The sequence below is a fragment of the Urocampus carinirostris genome, chromosome 15 (assembly GCF_059441175.1).
Source record: "Urocampus carinirostris isolate Australia breed hairy pipefish chromosome 15, RoL_Ucar_1.0, whole genome shotgun sequence".
Classification (NCBI taxonomy): Eukaryota; Metazoa; Chordata; class Actinopteri; order Syngnathiformes; family Syngnathidae; genus Urocampus; species Urocampus carinirostris.
The window spans coordinates 26,519,902-26,546,968 of record NC_142363.1 but is presented as its reverse complement, the minus strand read 5'-3'; the positions used below and the strand labels follow the sequence as shown (position 1 = coordinate 26,546,968).

The window sequence follows — 27,067 nt, the reverse complement described above, 5'->3', positions numbered from 1 at the left end:
AGTTTTCCAGCTATATTAGGTTTATAATACTAATAATAATAATTTCCTTTGTATTGTCATTCTTTGTACCAATGTACACAGAACAAAATGTCGATACACCTGACCCGTTGTAGCGATTCGATGCAGCCGCAGCCAACAGAGGGCGCCGCCATTATACCAATTAGGTATGACTCGGCCGAGGCGCGAACCAGCGACCTCCCAGTCATTATTTTATCATCACATTATTACTTTAAAAATAACTACTCATTTAGTTGTTATGAATGCACTTGTGTTCATCCTCATATTTGAATTAAGTATTTACTGTCATGAACCGGAACAGGATCAAATGTGTGACGTTTCTCATGCAAGCCTTTTATTTTACGGGAAATGGGGAGTCATGCATGTTAGACAGCCGTCTGGCGTGGAATGACAGGAAGCCAGAGGCTGACGAGATCAATACCAATTGCCCAAGCAGATATCGGACAGATGGGGTTGATACCGGACAGGACGGGACAGACAGGATTGATATCAAAACAGGATATCAAAATTAAACAGGGCAAACAAAACGAAACTGGAAACCGATATTAAACAGCTAGGACAACATAAACGGGAACAATACCAGACAGGAAATTGTGTATTGAGGGTGGACACTTTCTTGAAATCAACACAAGAACAATACTTGCTGTATTGTAAGGAGAGGAATGTGTTATGGGAAATAATATGTTTTTAATTGTGTGTGTTTGTTCGCCAGCCCTGGGCCAAAATATTTGAATTTAGGTATTGTTATTACTTATTTATTTTTTAAAATTAGAATAATACTATATTTCTTAAATTATCGGTTATAAATTTGTTATATATATTTCTTATATTTATTTATTTTTCTATATATTATTTATTTTATTAATTATATGATTTATAAGTATTTATTATGTAATTCATATATGTATTATTATTTATTATAATGATCGTTTATGATGCATTTTTAAAATGTATTTGTTATGTTATACACTATATTATTATAATTTCATTATTTTTCTTTCATAGTTATATTTTTATATGGGAAACATAAATCCTTTTAATCTAACAATATATGGTTATTTTTTTTTTATTATGAACTTGTATTTAGCTAGTATATAGCAAAAACACTAATAATTATTTTTCTTATTTTATTGTATATTTATTTTTGTGTTAAGAAAAAGGCAACAATTATAATTTAATTGCAAACATTTTACTTTAATAATATTTTGTTATTAAATTTTAAACTTATTTATCAAAATAAAAATAATACCTAAAATCAAAAACTTCTCTGATGTGGCAAATGGATAAAAATGTAATCATATTTTTAACTTTTTTTTTCTTTTCCAAAACAATTATCTGTCAATATTTATGACAACCATTTGTAATTATAATTATTCTCATGTTTTCTAAATGTTTGATAATATTTTCTAATTTTACTATATATTTAACTTGTTTTTATTTTAGTATGATAATAACAAAAATTATATTTTATTATTAATAATTATATTCAGTTTCATCTTTTATAATACTGAGGAAAATTTGAAAGGAAAAAAGTCAGAAAACACAATCCCTAAAAATCAGAGACGGACACCAACTAGCATACACGTGTTTATTTTTCGTAAAAAAATGTTCGACAATTGCTTATACGATGAAATATGTCGAGGATACATGTCCGCTTTGAAATGATGCGTAACAAACGAAGAAGCACAAAAAAACAAAAAAAAAAACAGAAAAAAACACGTTTACAAACAAACAGGAAATGTCCACAGTGTCGGGGCTAAACGATAACCGATGCTAACTAATTTAGCGTGTGGTTTGACGGAGGGAAATGTGTGACGTTTTTTTGCGGTAACTCTGCGAAAATTCTTCGGCAGTAACAAGCAGGTTTTTCTTTCCGAAAAACAACAAAAAAACACGCCCGGTTACGGTAATAAAGACTGACGTTAGCAACCTGCTAATGCTGACGTTGCATTCATCCATTCAATTGGTAGTTTATAAAACACTGTTATTAATAACATTTATTTACATTTGTATTTACAAGGCGATAATTGCTCGTGGGAAAGTTAGCATGGCTATTAACAAAGTGAAATTGAAAGGGTGATGCGCTCAGTAGTGGTATCGGTTCGCTCAGTCCGGAAAATGACGGCGATTCGTAAAAGTAGTGCTCTGGCGCCGTCATACTTCCACCAGGGTAACCTGGTAGCAGTTATTCGCCACTTCCGATATCTCGATGAGGAAAGCCAACTGGTTGGTGTAGTGTTCGATGATCACGTCGTCCACGTTGACGTAAATTCTAGAGGGGGGCGGGGCAAAAAAGAGGTGGAGATTTTAGTGGTCATTCTAATGTATGAGATCAGATGTTTTTCCAATAAAAATACACAAGTTATGTTTAATGTACAGCGTTCGTACGGGTGCTTGAAATCCTTAAAAATGTTTGACTGTTGTGTTATCTGGGTTTGAAAAGTACTTGAATTTCGGGTGAAGTGCTTGTAAACGCTTGAAATAGTCCATGTTTCTCAACGAGTGCTTAAAAATGAGGCAGACACTACTCTCTGGTAGCTTCACTTTGTCATTGCATTTCTTCTTTCCTCTTGAATAACGGCAGCTGGTATTAGTTTGCATGTCATTGATTGTCCTATGAAGCGTCATCGCCCCCTATGGGTCGCGCCCAAGAGGGCAGGTGTATGCTACACCTAAACAGAGCACAATGCAATGTGCATTATTCCAAGGATTACGCCTCAATTATGGACATTTATTTTGGGCCATGCATAAAATGGAGGTAGAATTACCAGTGGTAAATTGTATTGGGAAGAACTTCCTGCACCTGAAAATGTAAGCTACCTATAATTTTTACCCAACACCTATATGGGAAGAGATTTATCTCCAAAATATTTATGCACTTTTTGTTCATATCCACAAAGGTATTTGAGGTTTACTCATGATCAAAAAATCTTATATTTAGTATATTGTATATGAAAATTGCAGATGTATTCTTGCATCTGAAAAATGCATGATTCACACTGGATTTCACCTTTTAATGGTACTGGAAAAATTAGAAAATGTTTTTTATGAATAAAAGATACAGAAGTTACTTTTTTTCTTTTAAATGAAATAAATATGATAAATTATAAATTTAATATAATATTGTCCTCTACTTTTTTAACACAAATGAGTAAAAGTATCTCATTAATGTCAGTATATTATATATTTTTTATTTTTTTAAAAGGCATTGTTTTATGAGAGGAGCATTTTAATTTAAAAGGTGAAGCTGAGATATTTCTAAAATTAAAACATGTTTTTATTTAAAACAATTGTTTTTTTTTTAATTCAAAAAAATTGTGTGTGTGTAGAGAAACATTTGAAATATTCTTATTACTTTATGTAATTAAAATGATTTTAGACATAGTTGTATTTCTTAATAAATAAAATAAAATAATATAATTTATAATAATAATAATAATATAAATTTGTATTCTTAGATGATCCTTAATATTTTGCTTAAAATAGGAGGGCTTTTATAAAAACAAGATATTTTAAGAATTTTCAATCACGTTTTTAAGTAGTGCCCTTTTTCTTTTTAGATACAGTAAAATAACAAAATATTATTGTTATCTAAAAGGTATTTTCCTTATTTTACCTCCCCAAAAACTGTAAGGGTCTGACAAAAACAGTTAAAAAGTAAAGTAAATTAAGAATTAGTAAATTAAAAACAATAATTTAATTAATTTTCTTAATTTATTGAAAATTGGGGGGTTTAGGGTAATTATTAACCGATAAAAAATATTCCAAAGAATTAAAATATCAATAAAGAATTAGACCAAATAATAATGCCATGTAAAAATTGCTTTACAGTATTAGTTTTCTTACTGTACTTGGAAAACTTGTTAAAATAGTTTTAAATTGATCACTTATTATATTCATTAGTTAACAATATAGAAAAAAAGCCCACAAAATTATTATGTCGTGTACTCAAAAAAGCGATATTTTCGCAACCTTTGTCTGCCGTAAACAGGGTTTCTATCTCCAGCATCGGAGTTGTCTCGTAAATCTTCCTCAACCTTGGCTCCCGAGCGCTTTAAAGGCGCTAACGATCGAATTAGCGTTAGCGCCTGCGGGCGGAAAACGGCGAGGGAGGGGAACTGCCGCTAAAATGCGACCAAACCGGTCTGCTTGGCTTTTGGCCCCCGCGGTGACAAGCTGCAGAAAGCACTGGGGGTGCGTCCCTGTTTTTTAAAAAAAATAAAAACGCCTCCAAGTTTAAGCTAGGTTTCTGTGTCCGAATCGACGTTTTTATTGTTTAAGTCGCACGTGCGACTTCTGTGTTTTTCCGAGTCTTTTCACATCATCCGGATCACGGAAAAGACAACAATCATCGTGACTCATCATCTCTTCTGTCATATTTATATCCTTCCTTTTCACGGTATTTCTTTTTTCCTTTAGGGGATGCATCAATTAGCGCATTCCTGACGGCCGAGCCAAACCGAAAAACCCAACGAGCCGGTCCGCCGACTCGAAAATTCCGCAGAGACGCGAGTCGGAAAAAAACTCCACAAATGGCTGCTTACCCTCGTTTGCACTTTTTGTAAATTTTCCCGATGGTGTCTTGTTGCACGCCATATTTCTCTGAAATCTGACCACATACAAAAAAAAAGTAAGTTTTTGTGACTTTTGGTGGGAAATCGGCGAATCCAGGGGAACTTACGGCTTCCCTCAGGCCAGACACGGTCGGCGTGCTGAGCATGAGCGCGTCGAATACCTCCTCTGTCGCTCTTCGCACGTACAGAAGAACTTTTGAAAAAGAAGTAAACGAGGAAAATGTCAATATTTTGCACCCAAAACACCAAATTTGTACTTTTTACCTCTTTGTGAATCGTCTCGGCGTGCTTGTTTGCCAGGCGGGGAGTTGTTCTGCTCCCTGTCCGAGTATAACCTCTTCAGGGACGCTCTGAAAACACACCAAAACAGCTATTACGTGGGGGGGCACCAGCAAAAAAACACGGCGGTCCACCAAATTGATATAAACCCAAAGAAGGTGCCCTAGACTGCAATACATAAATAAGTACAGAAACCATTGAAGGATGATTTAGATAAGGGGTGGTCCAACTTTTTCAGCATGCGATCTACTTAGAAAATGACCAAGTCAAAGTCTACCCACCACAAAAAATGGAGATTCAAGAACAGTCTAGCATTCACATTAATTATGGAATTGAATGCTCACAATATTCCTCAATGTCGGCTCAAATGAATCAAATAAAATCAATCTAAATATCGAATACAATGGTAAACACCATGACTCAATTCAAGTCAGTCTTTTTTTAACTGCCAATTTGCTTTGTTCAATATAACTGTTTGGCTTGCACTCTAGTGACACTTGACAATATATGTGTATTATTTGCCCTCATGTAGGTTTTAGATCAGGGGATGGTGTCATGATAGTCTGTGGTTTGCAATAGTCTGTGGTCTGTGCAGCTCTTTGAGACTATGTGATTAAGGGCGTCACAAATCAACATGACTTGACTTGACTTCTATTAATTGGGAAAAAAGTAAAATACCCTATACTCAAACCAGGCAAATACTTAAATTTGTGGTTAATAATTCCAATTCCCACCTATACCAAAATAATAATTTAATTATCAGTATTTTTTCTTAATGATTTGTAGGGCATATTAATAAACTTCTACAACATACATTGTACGATATCTTAATGCAAAAGGTAATATTACATTTAATTTGGACTGTCAAATATTGAATGCTTATTACGTCATAAGCAAAACATTAAAAACAAATAAGTGTAATTAATGACACACTCTATCAACAAAATTTGGAGTTCTCCAATTGACTACTGCTGCTAAAAAAACATTGATGTTGATGCTGGAATGCTGCATTTGAGTGCTAGATTGCAGCGTGTCACAAACAAATACACTTCACTGAATACTTTTCTGAGATCTACCAGTACGACCTCAGTGATCCACCGGTAGATTGTGATCCACATAATAAGCACCCTGGATTTAGATGATGAACAACCCCCCCAAAAAAAATTCACTTTAGACGGGGTGATACAATCCGCTTTGTGTGTCAGTAATAAACAGCCTGAAAATGTTTGAGGTGCCACTCCAAAGTTTCAGTAAGGTTCTGTTAAAATGGCATTAACAGAAGAAGCAATTTGCAAAATGTTCCTGAAATGGTTCAATTCCTTTCATGTTTTTCATAAAGTTGGCACACTTCCTTTAAACTATTTTTATATCACTTTTCAAGCATGTTGCCTTCAAGAGAACGAAACGATTCTCCAAATAGCGACAACAACAAATGATTCCTTTTTACACTGGTTGATAGTTGAGGTGTCACACCAAAGCCCATTTTTTAGGAAGGTTCCATCAAAATGCCATTGCAAAATTTTCTTTGAGCAGCACACCTCCTTTGTTATTTCCTATAAAGGTGGCGCACTTCCTTCAAACCCTTTATAGCAAAACATGTATTATAGGGATGATATAATCCATTGTTTTATCGGCACACCCCCTAAAAATAGTTAGGGTGCTACTCCGAAACTTGATTTTTTTTTAGGTTTCATCAAAACAACAATGCTAGAAGTGATTTCCAGATGTTTAGGGGGATAGTGCACCCCCTTAAGTATTTCCTCCTTGATTTTTTTTTTCCTATTTCCTTAAAAAAAGGAATTTTGGAGATGTTTTTTCACACGACTTTTTGGGAAAAGTGCTCGAAGGAGGTGCAACACTTTCGTTGAAAATATTCGAAGTAGGTGCTCCATTTTAATAAAATTCTGGAAATCGCTTCTTCTGGTGATGGTATTATGGTGCAGTCTGGAAAATCAGGCTTTGGAGTGTCACCCTAACTATTTTGAGGGGGTACACTGCTAAAAGACTACAAATGGATTCTAGTGTTTTTCTCACATGAAATCAGTTTTTTTGTTTTGTAGATACGTTTTTTTTACATATGTCGCGCCTGTCAAGATTACCGATGTGAATCACCTGTGCCTGCTCATTTGGCGCCAACGGCTGCGGGTTCTGATTGGCTCCCTGTCCCTAGCTAAACCCAGTCCTGTCAACCCCCTGTTGTCAGTCCATCTGCGAACCTCTGTTTATACAAGGCAAGCCTTTTTTGATCCTGACTCCCACGTTTTTGCTCCTGTTTGTCTCTGGCTACGACCTGTTTTGATCCCGACCACGTCTACTCTCCTGTCCTGCCTTATGACTCGTTTCCAACTATAATATTAATAAGGGGGTGCACTAAAAAAAACACTAGAAAGTGTAGACATGGAATCAAGAATTTTACCACTTATATGAGTGCCTCGCTTGTTTGTTTGCAAATTGCTAATAAAGTAGCTTGAAGGAATTGCGCCACCTTCATAGAAAATAGCAAGGGAAGTGCAAAATTTCAAGAAAATCTAGATTCTCTATGACGATGCTGTTTTGATGGTGTATTCTGAAAATTGAGCTTATTACAATTGTTTTGAGGGGGTGCGCAGCTAAAACACGACAATTTTTTGGGGTTTTGTGTTTTGGGTGTTAGTTTTTCCACATGCTTGCGTCGTCCTTAGAAATTCCTAGAAATTGCTACTTCAGTGGCGTGCGCTGCTAAATCTGTCAATCTTAAATGTATCATAAATTATCCAAAGTTCCTTTTTGTGTAATAATGTTTTTTTTTGTCTCCATTTTTTACAGTGTTCGTTTTTTTCCCATATCTCTGAGGCATGTTTGGAAATTGCTTTTAAAGCAGTTTCCAGGAGAAAAAGGTGCATCACTTTAAAAAAAGAATCAGGAAATTGCTTCTCCTGAATCTTTCTGAAAATCAGGTTCAGAATAATAAAAACAGCATGAAGGAGGTGTGCCACCTTACCAGGATATAGGAACAGAAATAAATCAAGAAATTGCTTCTTCATGAGAATTTGTTTCTGATGGTGTATTCAGTAAATTAAGTCTTTGTCGTGTATTTCAAGTGGGTGCGTTGCTCAAAAACTAGCAAATGTAGAAATAGTGTATGACAGGGGTGGGGAACCTTTTTGACCCAAGGAGTCAGAAAAGCAAAAATATATCGGTTTTTTTTGTTAAAGAGCCACGCCATATTTTTAAGACAATATCCAACAAAACCACCAAGCAAAAAGCGAATTCTTCAGCACATTTTAATTCGCTGTGATTTGATAAAATCTATCAAACAATAATAATGCCAGAACCTGTGTCCCATATGTACCACTAAAAATGTGTCCTTCACTGCAGTTACTTAAGAATGCTGTGGCTGGTTTTGACTGTAATTTTTTTTCTTAATAATGGTTACAGAACAAGGTGCAAGGAAAGTTTTTTGTGAAATTGTCACAAAATACTGCAAACAAGGATACCCACAAATTGACCCTCACTGCAGACAGCACTGGGTGAGGAGAAGAAGGAGTGCACAGGCGCTGTGTAAAGCTACGCCCGTTATGACCACTCACCCAATCAAATTGCTCTAGGTGCTTTGCTAGAGCTTCTGGGTATTTAAAGTTTGTTATGTGGCTTTTTATCATAAAAGTGTCTCAACAATGAACATACATTGTTTAATGAGCTACCATATATAGGGTTATTTAGCGATTTACGGCCAAAGCGGGGTTTTTTTGGTGCGACACCTTTGCTGTAAAGTGTAATTAAAACAGTGTCCTATACAGACTGGACTGAATGATTTAAACAGTCGGCGGTGTCTCGGTTTGGCACATGTAGTAATTTTCTCTGTATGTTGGTGTTTGGTTGGTTGGATCCCTTGACGTTGTAGGCGCATCATTTCCTGTGGTGTGTATTGAGCAAGTACAGCCTGGTGGTACCCAATACATCAGGTAAATGCTTAACTTCTATTTTTATCTCCGAGCCTTATATGTCTCACGAGCCATAGGTTCCCGACCCCCTGGTGCACGATGTTGACCATTTAAATGGGGTGTGTCATAACATTTGGGGAAGTGCGTTTCTCAATGCTTACCTTTCATTGTCGTCCATGGACGTGGCCTGCAAAAGTAGCACACGAAGATCTGATCAGACATGTGATAAAAACATTGCTTCATCGCACCAGCCACCCACCCCTTTTGTAACGAAGGAATGTTATCAACACAAAAGTGCGTTTCCCATAACCTTAACCCGAAACCAAAGATTTGGACCGAGATGAGCCTCCCTAAAATTAGACCGCACCACCTTTGTATTACATAAAATTACAAATCAGTGTGGGAACGCCGGCTTGTCTCAACAGGGGTGCGAACTCTTCCGATTGGCTCGTCTTGTTTTTACTAACCCCGGCCTTTTTCCCCACAGCCACGTTTCGCACCACTGCATACTTTCCCACACTTTCCTTTTTTTGGGGAATATGACTCACTTACTTGAGGGGAGGCGCGTTCGATTCATTCAGAAAAAAAATCATAGGAATTATTTTGTGAGGCGTACCATGCGTTGTAAACTGGAGAGGTGCGCTTCGGGGATGAAGAGAACGGGTTGGGTTATGTGGTCGTCCACAGCCTGGAAAAAGGTACACTCGCTGCCCATTGAGCTGCTCACTAAAGACTTAGCTGACAAAAAGAAAAAAAGGATAAATAAATGAATAACAGACTATTATATATATATTCATCGCTCTCTCATTGTTTTTTTCATACACAAGGCGCACCAGACTATAAGGCGCATTAATTCAAACTACTATGATAACATTAAAAATCAGCAAAATCATAAAAAAATTATTTTGAAATTTTATTCTCACCACCAAAAAAAGATTAATACATCAATGGTTATCATATTAAGTGGCATTTTTCATTGTTATGTATTTTCAATTTTATTGATATTATTGATATAAACAGCACACTGGATTAGAAAGCGCACCTGCAAATTTCTGGGATTGTCTTTGGTATTTAGGTGTGTCTTATATTCCAGAAAATATGGTGTACACACACATATATATAGTCTTGTTCCATGGACAGACTGAGGAGATAATTTCTTCCTGATGCCATTAGGCTTATTAACTCCACCCGGGAGAGTAAAAGCCCATATTAAACCCCACCCCCACATTTGCATATTACACTATTTTTATTACAGTGTGTACTCTATATCAACACGTTATATTGGGTATTTTTGTATTCTATATCTTTTATCTTTTATTATTTAATTTTTCAACACAAGGATACTGCTGGAAGTGTGAATAAAGTATCTATCTATCTATCTATCTATCTATCTATCCATCATATATATATATATATATATATATATATATATATATATATATATATATATATATATATGGTGTACACTTCAAACACTATAGAAAACTTACCATTTGCATCATTGCTTGTCTTGCCCCTCCTCTTGGACCTCTTCCTCTCCTCATCCCGCATCTTCCTCTCAGCCCCCTGATGATGCAAAAATCAAAATCAAAATTTACTTGACATGCAGCTAAAATGCTAAAATAATAGCACAAAAAATATAATGAAATATTACAAAACTATGTAAACCATTTTGAATTTTATTTTATATTGGATGTGTGACTGCAGTGACTAAAGAATGTCTAACACCTGATGTAAAATAGCCAAAGTGCGGCTTATGACAAAGTCATCAAGACGGCCCAGAAAATAATGGGCTGTTGGCAACTGACTGGGTTTGGTACAGTTTAGAAAAAAAACTCAAATCAAGATTAGAAAGCGTTGTATCTGCCTCTCTATCTTCATTAACAGAGCTCCAACTTGAAACCATACCTTATCGCAGAAAATCTTGACTTGGCAGGCGGCCCTGTGTATGAGTTGATTGTTCCCAGAGCTGAAGTCGTACGTGTCGATCTGCAGGTTGAGAGGAAGGCCCTTCACACCCTTCTGTGACGAAAAGTCCGTGCTCAGCGAGTTGATGCCGATAAACACCTGCGAGGGAACGAAAAGTTTGCGTTTTCTATTGTTTTGGCGTCTCACGTGAGCCTGCAGAGACTCGATGACAGGTTCAATGGCTTTTAACCAGCCACAACAATGGGTGAAGTCAGCGCACGGTGGATTATTTTTGTGGGTCGGTTGAAAGTCATGTTTGTCCATTTTATTTTACTTTCATTTGTGTTTTACTAGGGTAGGAGTCAGTCGCAGTGACTTGCACATTTCAGGGAAAACGCTGATTCAATCTATAGGTTGAGAGACAGACTGTTCACTCCCTTTTGCGACGCAGAGTCTGTGCTGAGTGGTTATGTTCAATAAACATCTACAAGGAGACAACAAGTTTGTGTTTTTTTTTATTGTTTTGGCGTCTCACAGAAGCCCGAAAGTACTAGAGTACTAGAGTAGGAGTCAATTAGGATACCCTGCACATTTCAGGTGCAAAGATCTTTCCCAAGAAAAAACGTGATTCAATCCACTGGTTGAGTGGCAAACGTTGTGTGATAGAAAGTCTGCGCTGAGCAAATTGATACCGATAAACGCCTGCAACTTATTTTTGCTTTTACTTTAGTTTTTATGGTCTCACAGAACCCTGCAGGGACTCTGTGACAGGTGGAAGGACTGTTAACCAACCACAACAATAGAAAAAGTCACCACACAGTGGATTCTTTTAATAGGTCTGTTGATGATCGCGTTTGTCTATTTTGTTTTACTGTCCTTTGCTTTTTACTGGGGTAGAAGTCAATCGGAGTGATTAGTAACTCTTCTTAGGAAAACTGATTCAATCTACATATTCAGAGGCAGAGCCAACATGCCCTTCGGAGACCATAAGTCAGTGCTGTGGGAGTAAATGCGGATAAAAAACTACGAGGAGACAACAATTTTGTCGTGTTTTCAAGAGATCCTGCAGGGACTGGATAATATATCCAAAGACTGTTAGCAACCACAACAACAGGTGAAGTCAGCCCAGAGTGTTTTTTTTGTTAGGTCTGTTGATGATAGCATTTGTTTGTTTTCTATCTTTACTTGTGTTTTAATAGGGTAGGAGTCAATCAGGGTACTTAGCACATTTTAGGCGAGAATACACTTCATTGGGAAAACTGTGATTTTATCAGCAGATTGAAACCCTTCATGCCCTTCTGTGACGAGAAGTCTATGCTAGGCGAGTTGATGCCAATGAAATACAGAGGAGATAAAATGTTTGTCTTTGCATTTTCACAGGACCCGGCAGGGACTCAATGACATGTCCTAGGACTGTTAGAAAACTGTCTGTGACAAGAAATCTGTTCTGAGCGAGTTGATGTTGATAAATACCTGAAATATTTCTTTGGGTTTTCTATTGTTTTGTAGTCTCACAGGAGCCTTTAGGGACTCAATGACAAGTCCTAGGACTGTTAGCCAACTACATCAATAGGTGAGGTCTCCATAAAGGAGAGTTTTTCAGTATGTCAGTTGATAATTGCGTTTGTTTTATTCTACTTTCATTTGCAGTTTACTAGGCAAGGAGTAAATTGGTGCACTTTGCACATTTAAGGTGTACATTTCCTTAGGGAAACTGTGATTCAGTCTACCTGCAGCAGTTTTTTCGTACCTACAGCCCCACCCCAACAGCTAAATGTGTCTTTCGCAGTGGTGACAAACCCTCAGGGCCCAAAGACATTTCTTGGATTCTTACCCTCCCTCCTCAGCCACTCCTTCTTTCGTTTTTTCCCCCTTTCCAGTCTTCCACCTGTCCACACTGTCTTCTATACGTGTCATTATATTGTTTTTTTTACCTTAGCTTCTTCGTGTGGATTCCAAACGAAAGACAGGGCGTTGAACGCCACCTCCTCAACGTCTGTTATGCCGGTGAACACTTCCTTGTAGTCGGCTGTGGATCGGTATGAAGGAAGTATAATGAGACTTTGGTACTGTGAGTGTTTTGAGCGGGGGACGAGTCGGTCCACCTACCGATATCGATGACCCTCTGCTTGACGGTGGGCTGGCGAGCGTGCCAATGGTTCCAAAATCTCAACTGCATCTCTGGCGTCTTGTCATTCTCGAAAACCGCCATCACGACCGTCTGGCGGGAAGTAGAAAAAAAAACACATGATGGGGGAGAACTGGAAGTCTCCTGACGGGGGAGTCATTCGTCACTCCGAATACTTCTTCATGGTGCCCTTTGTTATTGTGTGTTTACTGTGACTCGCCGCGATTATGTTTAGAGAAAAAAAACAAACACTACCGCGCCTTCCTTGGCCGTTCGGGCCTGCTGTTGTTTTTGTACACACGTCACCTCGGATTTCTGAGACGGCATTGACTGAAAACACAACAGAATGTCCCAGTGGAGTGTGACTTAGTCACCGGATAGCCAGTTTTTAGGAGGGACGCTCGTTTTGGAGGGTTACCACGTAGTTAAAATGGCAATCAGTACTCCCTTGGGTGGTTACGTTTGGTACCCTACCTGTTCTGGATTTTTATTACATTTCAATATTCACCCTCTAAAGGTCTTTTCCAGACTCCGAGGGCTCAGAGCCTTTCAGTTTTGGGTCTCATCTTTTGGAATGACAGTTATACTTCGAGATTGGTGCTTGACCACCGGAATGTTCAGGAAATGAAATTTTTGTCCATAGAAAGTAGTGGCATTTGTTTTAATACGTTCTTAAGCATTCCATATGAATACATAATGTACCTAAACAACCATAAATATCTAATGTACTTAAAAAAATGTGCACCTAATAACCAATTTAGTAATAAACAATGCACCCTAACAACCATAAATACACAAAATAATAGAACATGTACCTAAACAACCATAAATACTCAAATTATTAGGAAAACGTACCTAAACATCCAAAAATTCCCTAAATTATGATTAATACCCAAAATATTCATAAAACGTCTACATAAACACACAAAACATGTATAAAATGTTTCTATTAACAACCAAAATATCCAAAATATTAATAAAACGTTTAACAACCATAAAAAGCCAAAATACTAATAAAAAGTGTACCTAAAGAACCATTAGAACTAAAACATGATTACAATGAGTATTTTATCAACCATAAATACCCGAAATATGAATCCAATCTGTGCCTAAAGAACAATAAGTACCCAAACTATCACAGAAATGTGTACCATAATTGGATAAAATATAAATAAATACGTGCCTAGGCAAACATAACTACTCTAAATGTTAATAAAACCATAAATAACAAAACCATAATAAAATGTGTGCCTAAACTTAAATAAATCCCAAAATATGAATAAAATATGTACCTAAACAACCATAAATACCTTAAAAATTAATATAACATGTACCCTAACAACCAGAAACATCCAAAATAGTAATAACAATTGTATGCAACAACCACGAAAACCCAAAATATTAATAAAATAGATATGTGGACAATGTTCCAAATATTAACCTTTTCAAACCTGAACTTTGGATTTAAACTCTCAAACTTGCCATTGTTTCTCAATACATTACAGAGTCATCAACTCAGTCCAGAAAATCATGAGCTGCTCCCCTTCCAGTTTGGAAGACATTACCTACTTAAGTGTGAGAAAATTATAGTTTAATTATAGTTTGAATGTGCCTTCGTATGATATCCTCAAAGGTACCTCAATGAAGCCAAAGATTATATCCAGGTGTTGCTTGTCTTTTGTTACAATTGTATCAACTCAGGTAGTTAATTTTCCCCTTCAGACACGAGATGACGCAGAAGTCCTTCAGAGATAGTGCCTGGCTGTCTCACCTCCCTAAAATGTGCCTCTCTACCCTATCTATGCTTCCTTAGAACTACACTGCATCATTGTTTAAGCTTACTGTAAGTAATTAGCTCGTCTCTCAAATGGAGGGCTAATTTTTATCTTCCAAGGTCAGTTGGGCTGCTGGTCGATACTTTAACTTCTGTTTCTCATTTACTATAATGGTCTGACACCTAGCGACCAGCATTAAATTGTTTTATGTAATCACGTGATCTTGTTTAAGCCAATCAGGTGTGTTGTTTTAGGCCAGTAGTTTCCGGATGTGTGTGATTCCGAGCTTGGAAGCAGATCTAAGGGACAGCTCAGGTTGGATGCACCTCTGATGAAAGAGCTACCCAACTCAAGCTCCGACTCAGAGTGTGTTTCTTCCTTTTTAGTACATTCTCAAGTTTTAACCTTGACAACAAGCACTACCACTGTGACATTCTGTAATAAAATATACTCTTATGACATCCCAAAACCAAAAACGATAAAGACAATTCTGTTTCGAAAAATGAAATAGAAAAAGCTTTCGTGTGGTTACCTTGACTTTGGTGGCCGCCATGCAGGCATTGTTGTCCACTCCCTGCAAGGTGATTGGGTAGAACTGTCCCTTGTTGAGGTAGACCATGGGCAACTCGCTGGATTTGTAAGCAGTGGCCGAAGGGGCCCCCAGAGAAAACTGGAATTCATTTCTGTAGGTCTCGGGTGGGGAGCCCGAGTAGGATATCGAGTAGACGGGACTGGAGTGCTCTTCCGGGAAGGGATCGCTGTACGTAAGAGGCTGAAAACACAAAAAAACGTTTTTTAAAAAAAGAAAAAACTTTTGGGGGAGATGTTGGGTAACCCCACTTTACGCGTTTTCCCTTTATGGTGTGGAATAGGCTTTTTAGGCCCCTCTATTCAGCATTTCTCCCACTCTATCATTTTAAAACAGCAAAAAAACTAATTGTTTAGTACAACTACACAATTTTCACTTTACAGTGTGGAATAAGGAGGATTTTCGGCATCCTTACAGCATTTTCCCCTATATTAAAACATAAAAAAAACTTTTTAATCTCAGAAAACAGAAAATTCAAATTTCCCGGTACAGCAACCTCACTTTACAACGTTTTCCGTTGTTTTTTGGTCCCCCTTTACTGCATTTTCCCCAATATGTGACAAGAAAAATTTTGTGTGTCAAAAAACCTGCAGTTTTGGTGCGTAGGATACGTTAAGTCTTTCGGGCGCCTGTCTGCAATTGGCCAACATCATATAAAATACTGGTTTTCTATTGGTTTGCGTCACAGCATCACAAAAATGCCGATATGCTATTGGCTGAACTACTTCTCACAATGCTTTTCTCTTCACTCGGTTCAGAATCTGGTGTTATTTTTAAAGACTTTGCAAGTAAGTAAGATCGAATGCTGTATTTTTTTTGTTCTGTATTTATTAAATATGGGTCCCAAGGCTTGCAAACAAATGATAACCATGGAAACAAAGCTTGCAATTATAAAAAGAAAATACGAAAAAAGGTAGACACATCTTTACCCTCACTTACTTTCATGGCCGTAACCAATCCATGATCGAGAAAATAATTAAAAGGACACAGTGTAATATTTGACTAATAGATGTCGCTGTGTCATGTAGTGCAACCGAATACGAGTGCTACAAAACTCAAGAGAGAGTACAAACTAACGAGACTCAAAGTGACCAAACCACAGAATCAAACACTTAATAACCATGGAAACAAAGCTTGTGATTATCAAGAAATTCTCAGGAAGCACATGCATTGATTCCCTTGATAAGGAATATTGTCGTGACCAGTTGAGAATCAGGACTATTATCGAAAATGAAAGCAAGGACGTGACAATCCTCTCAATTTTAACTTTTATAATCAGTTTTTAATCCACTTTCTACCCTGCCCCTCAGCTTCCACCTGCTACTCTAGTTGACCATCCCAAGTCACGTTGCACCAAAGGTAAATCAAATTTCATTTTTTCTTTACATGTATGATTATTTATTTTGTCGTTTAATCATAAACACATTTATTACACATGACTATTACTTATGTTATAAGGTTTTTTATTTTAATGTTTTGATTTAAGGTATTAGAGGTTCGGAAGATATTAGCTAATTACACAACCCAATTATTTGTGTTATTCTAAACAAAGTAAACCAGATTGTTTTGTAATAAATTAAATAATTGTTGGGTGTGTTTTCTTAAAAAAACAATACTCTTTTGGTTTGGTCCATTTTATATCCAAAATTGGGTTGTTTGGGGATCAAAAACGGGACCATTCCAATACTTTGGTCAATTTTACCCATTTTTCTGGGTCATTTTGCATGAAACGTACTAAGTTAAGTCACGTTACATCAGAGGTAAATCCAACGTCATTTTTTTCCCTTTACATCTATATTTTTAATCATTTTATTTAATCATACGCACGTATATTATACATAAATAGTACTTACTACACTACTGTTCAAAATATTGAGGTTGCTTAGAAATGTCCTTATTTTTGAAGGAAAAGCACTGTTTTTCAATGTAGTGGACTACTTAAAACTCATCAGAAATACACCCCAAAACATGTTAATGTAGTAAATTACAATTTCGACTGCAAAATGTCTGCTTTAAAATGCAAAAACGCCATGGGCCAATATCCAGAAATTCAGCACTCCAGTGTTCTAATAGTACATCGTGTTTGCTAATTTCCTTAGAAGGCTAACGGACAATTAAAAAAACCTTTGTGCAATGATTTTAGCACAGCTAATAGGTTACAAAAGCTATAAAACTAACCTACCTTTGAGCTAGTCAAGTATCTGAAGCACCACATTTGTGGGTGTGATTACATCTTCAGAATGTTCAGAAAAAGAGAACTTCAGTGTGAACCTCTACACTCTATTCTTGTTCAAAGAAATAAATGCCATTTGAGAAAATGTCAAGAAACTGAAGATCTCCTACAACAGTGTGTACTACTCCCTTTAGATAACAGCACAGACAGGCTCTGAACAGAGTAGAAAGAGAAGTAGCAAGAGGACAAGTTCATCAGAGTCTCTAGTTTGAGAGATGTATCTACGGTGAACAGGCGACTCTGAGATGCTGGCCAAACCCCAAACTTTTGGAGAGTAGTCTATCCATTTTTTGTTTTGTTTTTTAAATATTTTTGATCTAGAGTTCCTAAGGTTTGGAATGTAATTAGCTGATTACCACAGATTTCTTTTCTCTTCTATACGTCACTTTGCGATATCATATCCAGGGGGTATAGCGTACCTCTGTGCTGGGGTCAGGGAAGGCGTTGTTCTCGGGCCACTTGATCAAGGCGTCAAAGATGATGTTGTTGAGTTCTTGCTTGTCGCTATCGGGCGCTACGCTAGTTAAAGTTGCGTAAGTATCGGTGTTTGAGGGCAAGGAGATGGGCAGCGAGGGGCTTTGCTTGGAGCCCAAAATTTCAAGAGAGTAACTGTTCGGCATGCTCTCGGAGAGGATCTTCATGACGTTGGCGGAGGTCTCCAATGAAACCAGGTCGTTGCTGTGGGTCCTGCTGGAAAAGGGAATGGAAATATGATTGGTGTGAGACTGATACCTGGTAGTCATAAAGTAGAAGTGAAGAATTTTGACTGATTAATGAACAGAGTATTTAGAGCAGGGGTCTAATACCCGCAGCCCTGGAGTTTTCAGATTTGATTCAATGATCATCTGGATTTTGCAAGGGGCAAATTACCCTGGTCCTCAAGACCCATTGTTAGGACTGTTTAAGACCTGATTCAATGATATTCTGTTCTAGATGAAGTCATCATTTGAATCAGTGGTATTGACAAAGGTAATCATTTAAAAAGGGCAGGAACCTGAATCACCAGGACTGGAGTTTTCATATGTGATCCAATGATAATCTAGACCTTTAATGTATAGTGCAGGGCCAAATTACCATGGTTCTCAAAATCCATTCCATTTGACCCAGTTGTGTTAGCAGAAGGGGACATTTAAAACAGGTAGGAACTTGGCTCCCCAGGACAGTTTTGAGACCTGATTCAATGTTAATCTGGATTTTGTATGTATAGTGCCGGAACAAATGACTCAGTTGTTTTGTCAGAGGGGAACATTTAAAACAGGTAGGAACCTGGCTCCCCAGGACTGGACTTTCTAGACCTTCAGTGTCCCTGAGCACACAAAGCTACCGCGAAGACTTGAGACTCATTGTAGGTCCTATTTGTATCTTAATCCGGTTCTTGTTTGAGTTTCTCCATGGGGTGTTTAACATGTGAAAGAAGAAGACCGGCGACATTAGGGAAAGGTGGGGACCGAAGGAGGGGCACAAAAGGAAGGGGACCAAAGGAGGGGGACCGAAGGAGAGGGTGTGAAGGAGGGGGACCTCTATTGTCTGTCCCCGTGTTGTGCAAGTCTTTGCGCAAGGCAGGGTTGATAATGGATTCGGTTCAGAGTCTTCTTTGACTTGCGGGTTACTTGTCAATTTCTTCGTTTTCTTTTACCTTTCCACTGGTTTGCAGAGGCTACTGTTTCGGCTGCAGGCTGGAACCTTCTGGTCCTTCTGGTTCTGCAGAGAAAAAAAGGGGATTGTTAAACATAGGGACATTTTGATGAAGTACTACAATCCCTCAGATATTGCTAATAATGGGGACCAGAATCCCCAGCTATATGCGAAAATCCGTTAAGTAGCTGGGGATAATGGCTCTGCAGCTGCACGTGTTTTGTTCGTTTAAGGCAGACGGACCCAAAAACAGACTTTCTGTTCAGTTTAAGCAAAAAAAGGGGAAAAAAGAATTTCCTCACATGACACAAATTTATACTTTTCCACTTGCAGCAATAGCTGACATGGGAAAAGTAATCACGGCCAAAACAGTGCAGTTCATTTTAGATGAATAAAAACGTAAAAAGGGCCATCATGTATGACACAAATTTGTTCTCGCTGCCCTCGCTCTAATCGATTATTGACCAGGGATAATGTATCGCCGCTGCACAGGTGATGTTTATTTCATTAGAAAAAAATATATAAACCGAGCTGTCACACAAGACATGAAATTTTCTCTCTCAGCCCCTGCTCACAGCAATATCCGACGGGGATAATGGATCGCAGCCATTTAAATGTGCCAAAAATGGCACAGTTCAGCGGACCCAACCAAAAACACAATGATCCCCTTTGAATGCTTCTTCTAAAAATTTAAAATCTGGTAATTGCATAATAATGATAATATAGTAAAAACACAGCTTATGATTTAAGAAACACATATCTAACTGGTAGTCTTGGGGTAATGGATCACAGCCACATGGATGCTCTTCATTCTAGGCGTAAAAATCAGAAAAAAAACCTTCCACACATTACACAAATTCTCACTCTTGGCCCTCGCTCTCAGCAATTGTCAACCGGAGATAATGGACCGCGCCCACAATCATGCATTTTGTCTTAGAGTGGGCCAGAAAAGCATGTCTACCGACAACAGTTCCTTCTCCTGCTCTTCACTTGCAGTAATAAGGGATTCTGGGATAATGAATCGTGTAACAAAGTTTGAAGTCACTCATACCCAGAAATAACAGGAAAAAAAGGGTCGCCAGTCCTGAAAAAAAGTATGCTTTGCCGGTCCCAGCTCGCAGCAATATGCGATCGGGGATAATGGATCGCTCCCGCACGAGTGCAGTTCACTTTTGTAATTTACCTTGCACTGTTCGTAAAGCATGGTAATGGCAACCATGTCGTCTCCCGGGTGCAGTCGGGGTTTGAGCAGGTTTTCTTCGGGCATGGTGCTTTCCAGGTAGGGCCAAGGGTCCATGCTGTAGTTGCTGTAGTTGCTGTTGTAGCGGTTATAGTTAAAGTTCTCGCTCTGACAGACCACTCCCAGAGTCCTGCCGAGAAAAAAAAAACGCACACATTTAAAGATAATGGGTTTGCATGCAGTCAATAATACGAATGGAAACACTATTGCCAGTATTCCGATTATGAAATGTTTGTGATAATAAGTGTTGGGGTGTCAAACTCATTTTAGCTCAGGTGCAACATGGTAGAAAAAAAACTCGTGGGGACGGACAGGTAGAGTTAAGAGAAAGAGAGAGAGAAATGAAAAAGCAAGAGAAAGAGAGAGAAAAGAGAAATAGATAATGAGAGAAATAGAAAGAGAGAGACAAAAAAGACAAAAAGAAAAAAGAGAGAAAATGACAGAGAGAAAAAGAAAGAAAAGGAGAAAAATGAAAGAAAGCAAGATAAGATAAAAAGAGAGAGAAAAAAAGAAATACAGAGGGAGAGACAGAAGAGAGAGAGGGAAAGAAAGAGAGAGAAGAAGAGAATAAACAGAGAAAACAAGAGAATGGAAAGAGAGAGAAGGAAGTAAAATACAGAAAAAAGAGAGTTATCAAATGTGAAGAAATAGGAAGAGAAACAGAGAGCAAGTGATGAGAGAGAGAGAAGCAAACAAAGAGAGGGGGAAAAACAGAGAAGAGGAAAAACCGAAAAACCAAGAGAGAGAACGAAAAAGTGAAAAAAAAGAGAGAGAGAGAGACACGGTGTGAGAGAGACAAAAATAGAAATGAGAAAAAGAAAATATAAAAAGAAGGAGAAATTTTATAGAGAAACAAGAGAAAGAGAGTTGTATAAGGCTTATCCGTAAAATAAACCAAATAAAGAGATAAATAAATAGATTTGTTTAATGCAAGAATGGATGCTCATTCTATTCTCTTAATTACCTGAAAATATCAATCAATACTTTAATATATTTTCTTTTGTCCATGAAGCCCATGAACTAGAATTTATTTATATGCATTTCTGAAATAACAATTTATCATGTTATTACTGTGTTATTACTGTTATTATGAGGTTGATAATTGAAACATAGGATTAAATAGACTGTGTCAAACAAAAAATTAAATCATATTACATAAAAATCACAATGACCCAGCACCAGTGAGCTATTTTCAGAACAGGTCCGCGGGCACCTAAACTGACCTTACTTAATATTTTCATTATTTTTCCTGTGCAATTCTTAACAGCTTCATAAAACAAAATAACTTATCAAATTGATTTTCTAGTACTGGACTACTTAAAAATAATTAATTAATTACTTTATATATATATATATAATGTTATGAAATATATTGTTCTTCCTCATGAGCAGATACTTAGTGTATAAAATATTTTACTACGTTATTAATTTTGTTGTTTTTAGCTAAAAAAGGAAATTAAAGATTTTTACTTTGTGTATTTTTGCAGCACAATATTACGTATCTATATTAAACTAAAGAAGTCATTAAATACATAAATAATAAATAAATAGTATTAAAATCAGCAAAATGCACAATATTTTTACTCTATTTGTAGTGTAGTCTAAAGAAGCTTCATCAAAGTAAATACGTTATGAAATATACTGTACTACTACTACTTATGAGCAGATGATTATTATATAATAATATTTTTTACTTCATTCTAACTTTTTTTTGTAAAAACTCAAATGATGAAAACGATTTACCTGATTTTAACTTTATCTATTTTTTTCTGTGCAATCTTAAGAAGTTTTGAAATATTTGAATTAGAAAAGTCTTTATTGTCATTTATATCCACATTGTGAAGACATGAGATTAGACATGGCACTCCACGGTGAAACATGCAAAATAGAGACTTTGAAGAAAAAAAGGAGAAAAAAACTATATGATGAATAGCCAAAAATATAATGATTACAAAATTGTCCTAAGATGTAATTTAAAAAAATGCAATGAAGACTAGTGCATTTTAACAATAAAGTCATAACCATTAGCAGCAGAAATGACAATTAAATATATGTAAAATTCACATATATATTCACAAATACGATACCAAACTGTATGTAACATCCTACATGCCGACATTTCTTATTGTGTAAATTATAACTATAACCTTATCCTCCTTGTTTTATAACCTTATCTTCTCTGTTCCTTTATCTTCTTGGTTTTTTTACCTCACTGTGAATGTGTGACACTGGAGTGTCATGCCCAATTTTGTTGTCACAATATGTTAACCCATTTTGTAACAATGACAATAAAGGTATATTCTATTCTAATATAGATGTGCATATATATATATATATATATATATATATATATATATATATATATATATATATATATATATAGAGAGAGAGAGAGAGAGAGAGAGAGAGAGAGAGAGAGAGAGAGAGAGAGAGAGATAGTTCATTCATCCCCATAGGGAAATTCACATTTTCAGCGGTATCCTCATGTTAAAAAATTGAATAGATAGCTAGATAGATAGATAGATACATAGATACATAGATAGATAGATAGGGATGGATAGAGAGAGAGAGAGAGATACTGTAGATAGATAGATAAAGAGAGAGATAAAGAGAGAGAGAGAGAGAGAGAGAGAGATAGTTCATTCATCCCCATAGGGAAATTCACATTTCCAGCGGTATCCTCATGTTAAAAAATAGAATAAAATAAGAGATATAGAATATAAAAATACCCAATATAACATGTAATATAAAAACATTTAAATAATGTTCCAAAAACAGACACTCTAATAACAATAAAGCAAAATATGCGAATGTAAAGTGAGGGTTTAACTGTAATGAGCAGATTGTTAGTATATTAAAAAAGAAAAACATGTAGTTTGCTGCCACCTACTGATATAGATGAATGTTACAGTTACCTGCGGCACACTGGTTCAAAAACACCGAAGGTAAACGACTCATAAGGATTTCTCCATCAATCCGGTATCCTGTTTTGAAATGTTTCATTGTATGCTCGTAAACGTAGTAATGGAGGGCGGTAAAAAAATCAGCGGCGGCCTTGGCCCCAGGCAGAACGCAAAAGGTTTCGATTGCAAAAGAGTAACGTCCTCAAGAAAAAAAAACACAGGACCACCCAACCACAACTCCTACTTAATGAGAAAACGTGCACGCTTCTTGTACTCGACTTCCGAGTGAAAGCAAAAAAAACAAAGCGCATTCTTCAAACTGTTTGTCGAACTCAGGCTCGAAATCCCGGGTTTAAGAGGTTTGGTTTTTTTGTCACGTTTACCCTGGATAAACATTTCATCAAGGGTGTCGACGAAGGGGGACCCGAGGACCGCAGGTGCCCTTCGCTTTGAAGGTCTAGCGAGGTCTTCGGCTTAGTGCCCGGGTCACTTGCGCTCCCCTACTTCCGATCCGCTATCGACCTACTGGGAGGTTGTGGGAGTGGTCCGGGTGGGCTTCTAGGATTTCCCCATGATGTAATCCAATGCATTATACGCGAACGTTTGCCCGGTGTCTCCATCCAACGCCTCCGATTTCCCGTTTTCCTTTTGTGCTCAGATGTGGCCTCTAGGTTTGGGAGGCAGACCCGAGCATCCCATAATATCCGTATCGGTTTTCCCCCGGCGGAAAGACCCCCTATTTTTAATACAGGATGTTTCACATGGGGGTCTCGTTGCAGGTACTTTTTTCAGGTTTGGATTTTATTTTTATTTACAAAATTTTCACTTTAGACTCTAGAAAAATATGTTTTTTTTAAGCCCCCCCTTTCTACAACAAGATAGGTCCCTTAGTTGATAGTCTGCTATTGGTCAATGTCATCCAAAATGCTCGTCTGCTATTGGTTTGCGTCACGGCATCATGGAAATGAAGATATGCTATTAGCTGAACTACCTCCCACAATGCCTTTCTGTTTCCTTATTCAGTGGGGGATACTATATTTGTTGTACTGTATTTATTTTCTATAGGTGTAAAGCTTGCAGTGATGCTAAAGGTAGAAGCAAAAAAACATGATAACCATGGAAGAAAAGTACAAAAAAGCAGATAAATCGCTACACTGACATTTCTCACAAGTGGAAGTTCTAAAATCCTTATTCCTTTGACTCCACATCCCGAAAATATTAGGGATAAAATGGGCCCAACCCAATACTAGGTTGGGTTTAACACATTTCGCTGGATCGTTTTACACAAACCAACCTAAATGTTTGCGTTGTTCTAAACAAAATTAGAATAAAATGAATTTACTTTGGAGGGGAGTGAAAATATATTTTATGCATTGGTTTGGTACATTTTTTACCCAAATCTTAAGTAATTTTGGGGTCAAAAACTTGACCAAAACAATACTTTATTTTACCAAATCTTTTCTCACGAAATGACACACTTGTTTGGGTTATGTTAAACAAAGGAAACACAGATTTTAAACCCAAATTCAGGTCATTTGGAGTTCCAAAACAGGCCCAACCCAATACTTGGGTGGATTTGACCCATTTTTGTGGATAGTTTTACACAAAACAACCTAAATGTTTGGGTTATTCTAAACAAAATTAGAATAAAATGAATTAACTTTGGAGGGGAGTGAAAATATATTTTATGCATTAGTTTGGTACATTTTTACCCATATCTTAAGTAATTTTGGGATCAAAAACTTGACCAGCCCAATACTTTAATTTAACAATTTTTTCTACACAAAATGACACGTTTTTTTGGGTTATGCTAAACAAAGGAAACCCAGAATGTTTAGTGTAAATTGAATACATTTTGGGGGGTGTGACTTTAAACAATAATACTCTTTTGTATTGGCTTGGTCCATTTTCAACCCGAATTGAGGTCATTTTGAGTTCCAAAACAGGACCAATCCAATACTTGGGTCAATGAATAATAAAATGAACCCATCCTTATAATAAATACATTATTACATAAGCCTCTTGTATAGAAAAATAGTACATTGCTCATTGTTTATGGGGATTGTTTCTGCAAAACAACATCGGACGTTGGGTAAAATCGATTTGCAACCCAAACCTGGGTTATTCGTAACTGTTTCTACAGTGCACTTTACCAGTTTAAGTCATGTCACACCAAAGGTAAATGAAATGTGCTTATTCCTTTACAGTTATTTTGATTTATGCTATTTATTATATACATGTATACTACACATAAGTAGTACTTACTATATACTACTTTGTTACTTTAATGTTTTTGTCTGCGATACCAGGGGTTCAAAACACGAGCTAATTACCATGGCTTTCAAAACCCCAGCTACACGGGAATTTCACTTCGCAATCCCCACTTGAGAATAAATGAATGTTGTATTCCAGGGTTCTACGGTGTTAAACAATAAAATATTTGGTCAATGTATAAAATTTTGTCAACATTTTAACGTTTAAAAAACTTGAAAGTACTAGATAATTTGCCCGTATGTATACATATCGAACGGCAATATTACTGAACCCAAAACATATCATTTGAGCTTTCTAATGGAAACTTAAAGGAACACTTTGTCACATTTGACCACCACATGTCACTGTATTGTATCATGCAACCAAAAACGAGAGCTACAAAGCACAAGATGGAAATACAAACTACAGAGACTCAAAGTGAACAAAAACACATTTTTTTTCTGTTTCCCTTAAATAAATATGGCCAATAATGATGCCATCTCCCTGTAGGTGAGCTTCAAGTTATGTAAAATAAAAAAATATATATTTTCTTTCCCCCAAAAAGCATTTTTATATAAGTTCGTTGTATTTTTTCTTGTTGTTATTAGATGAAGATTTCTTACCACTAGGAGGTTTGCTAGACAATACACAATGTTACTTTAAAAATAATAAGGACATAAAACGAGGAAATTAGTCAACTGCATCCACCCACTGACTCCACTAGACCAGGTTAAGTCACGTCACACCTAAAGTCAATGTGATTTTTACCTCTTTTTATAATGTAATTATTTACACATTAGTAGTTATTTCTATATACTATTATGTTATTTTAATGTTATGTTCAAGGACACTGAGTGTTAGAATGCAGTAGCTAACTACCATGACAATTTGCAATCCCCACCTCGGATAACATTCATGTCGTATCGCAGAGGTTTACTTTTTTACACAATACGAAAAAACACTTTTGGCAACGTAGACTATGAATATTTAGAGAATCTATAAATTCCTAGGAAATGTATGCGTAAGCTTACATATTAAACAGCATAATTAATAAACCAGTAACATATCATTTGAGCTTTTATTTTGGAAGTATAACCAATTTGTAATCAAATACAAGAGAATACATTTAAATATTGTCGTTCCGGATCAGGTTTTTGTACATATTTTTAATACATGTTTATTTGGTTTTACACTCATTTCATTGCATCTTTATAGAAAAAATATTGATATTGGACTCACTCAGTCTCTTTGGTCATGTCTCCAGTCCAGGTGAGCTGGAATAGAATCCGGTAATTTTTTGTGTGTGATGGATTTGAGAAGGTAACAAACTGAAGACTCAAATATTTTACTCACCTGCCGGCAACCCAGCTCGAATTTATACAAAGTATCCTCCCGCCTCTGCTGCATCCCTATTGGTTGACAGGTGTACGATAGGACAGGTGTAAGCTTTTCTTTCTTTCTTTTTTCTTTCTTTTTTTTTAACCCCCTCCTGACAGAGAGAGAAACTGATTTTGTATTTGAAGTGGCTTTGCAAAACAATTCTGGGTTCGTAGACAATGATGCATAAAAAGAAGAGATTGGGGTGGGGGTGCCGTTACAATACAGTGGG

The 27,067-nt window shown here is 36.8% G+C and overlaps 1 protein-coding gene across 2 annotated transcripts; it reads right to left on the bottom strand.

Moving 5' to 3' along the window:
* Positions 1-1,592: 1,592 nt before the first annotated feature.
* grhl3 (grainyhead-like transcription factor 3) lies at positions 1,593-26,793 on the bottom strand. Of its 2 annotated transcripts, none has more exons than XM_088354171.1 (15): positions 26,698-26,793; positions 20,246-20,432; positions 19,064-19,128; positions 17,847-18,117; positions 15,138-15,377; positions 12,812-12,923; positions 12,637-12,731; positions 10,703-10,861; positions 10,285-10,360; positions 9,411-9,532; positions 8,956-8,981; positions 4,857-4,942; positions 4,700-4,785; positions 4,563-4,627; positions 1,593-2,290 (listed from the first exon to the last, which is right to left on the bottom strand). In XM_088354171.1, the coding sequence occupies exons 1-15, from the start codon at positions 26,712-26,714 to the stop codon at positions 2,173-2,175; spliced, it is 1,725 nt and encodes a 574-aa protein (XP_088210297.1). In that variant the 5' UTR covers positions 26,715-26,793; the 3' UTR covers positions 1,593-2,172. The 2 variants fall into 2 exon arrangements, with proteins under 2 accessions (XP_088210297.1, XP_088210298.1); XM_088354172.1 differs by having other exon boundaries at positions 17,847-18,114.
* Positions 26,794-27,067: the final 274 nt, after the last annotated feature.

Coding starts and splice junctions, on each gene's coding strand:
- grhl3 (XM_088354171.1), bottom strand. Junction 19,129..20,245: donor TGCTTTACGAACAGTGCAAG/GTAAATTACAAA, acceptor TTTTCTCTGCAG/AACCAGAAGGACCAGAAGGT. Junction 4,786..4,856: donor CCGAGACGATTCACAAAGAG/GTAAAAAGTACA, acceptor CTTTTTCAAAAG/TTCTTCTGTACGTGCGAAGA.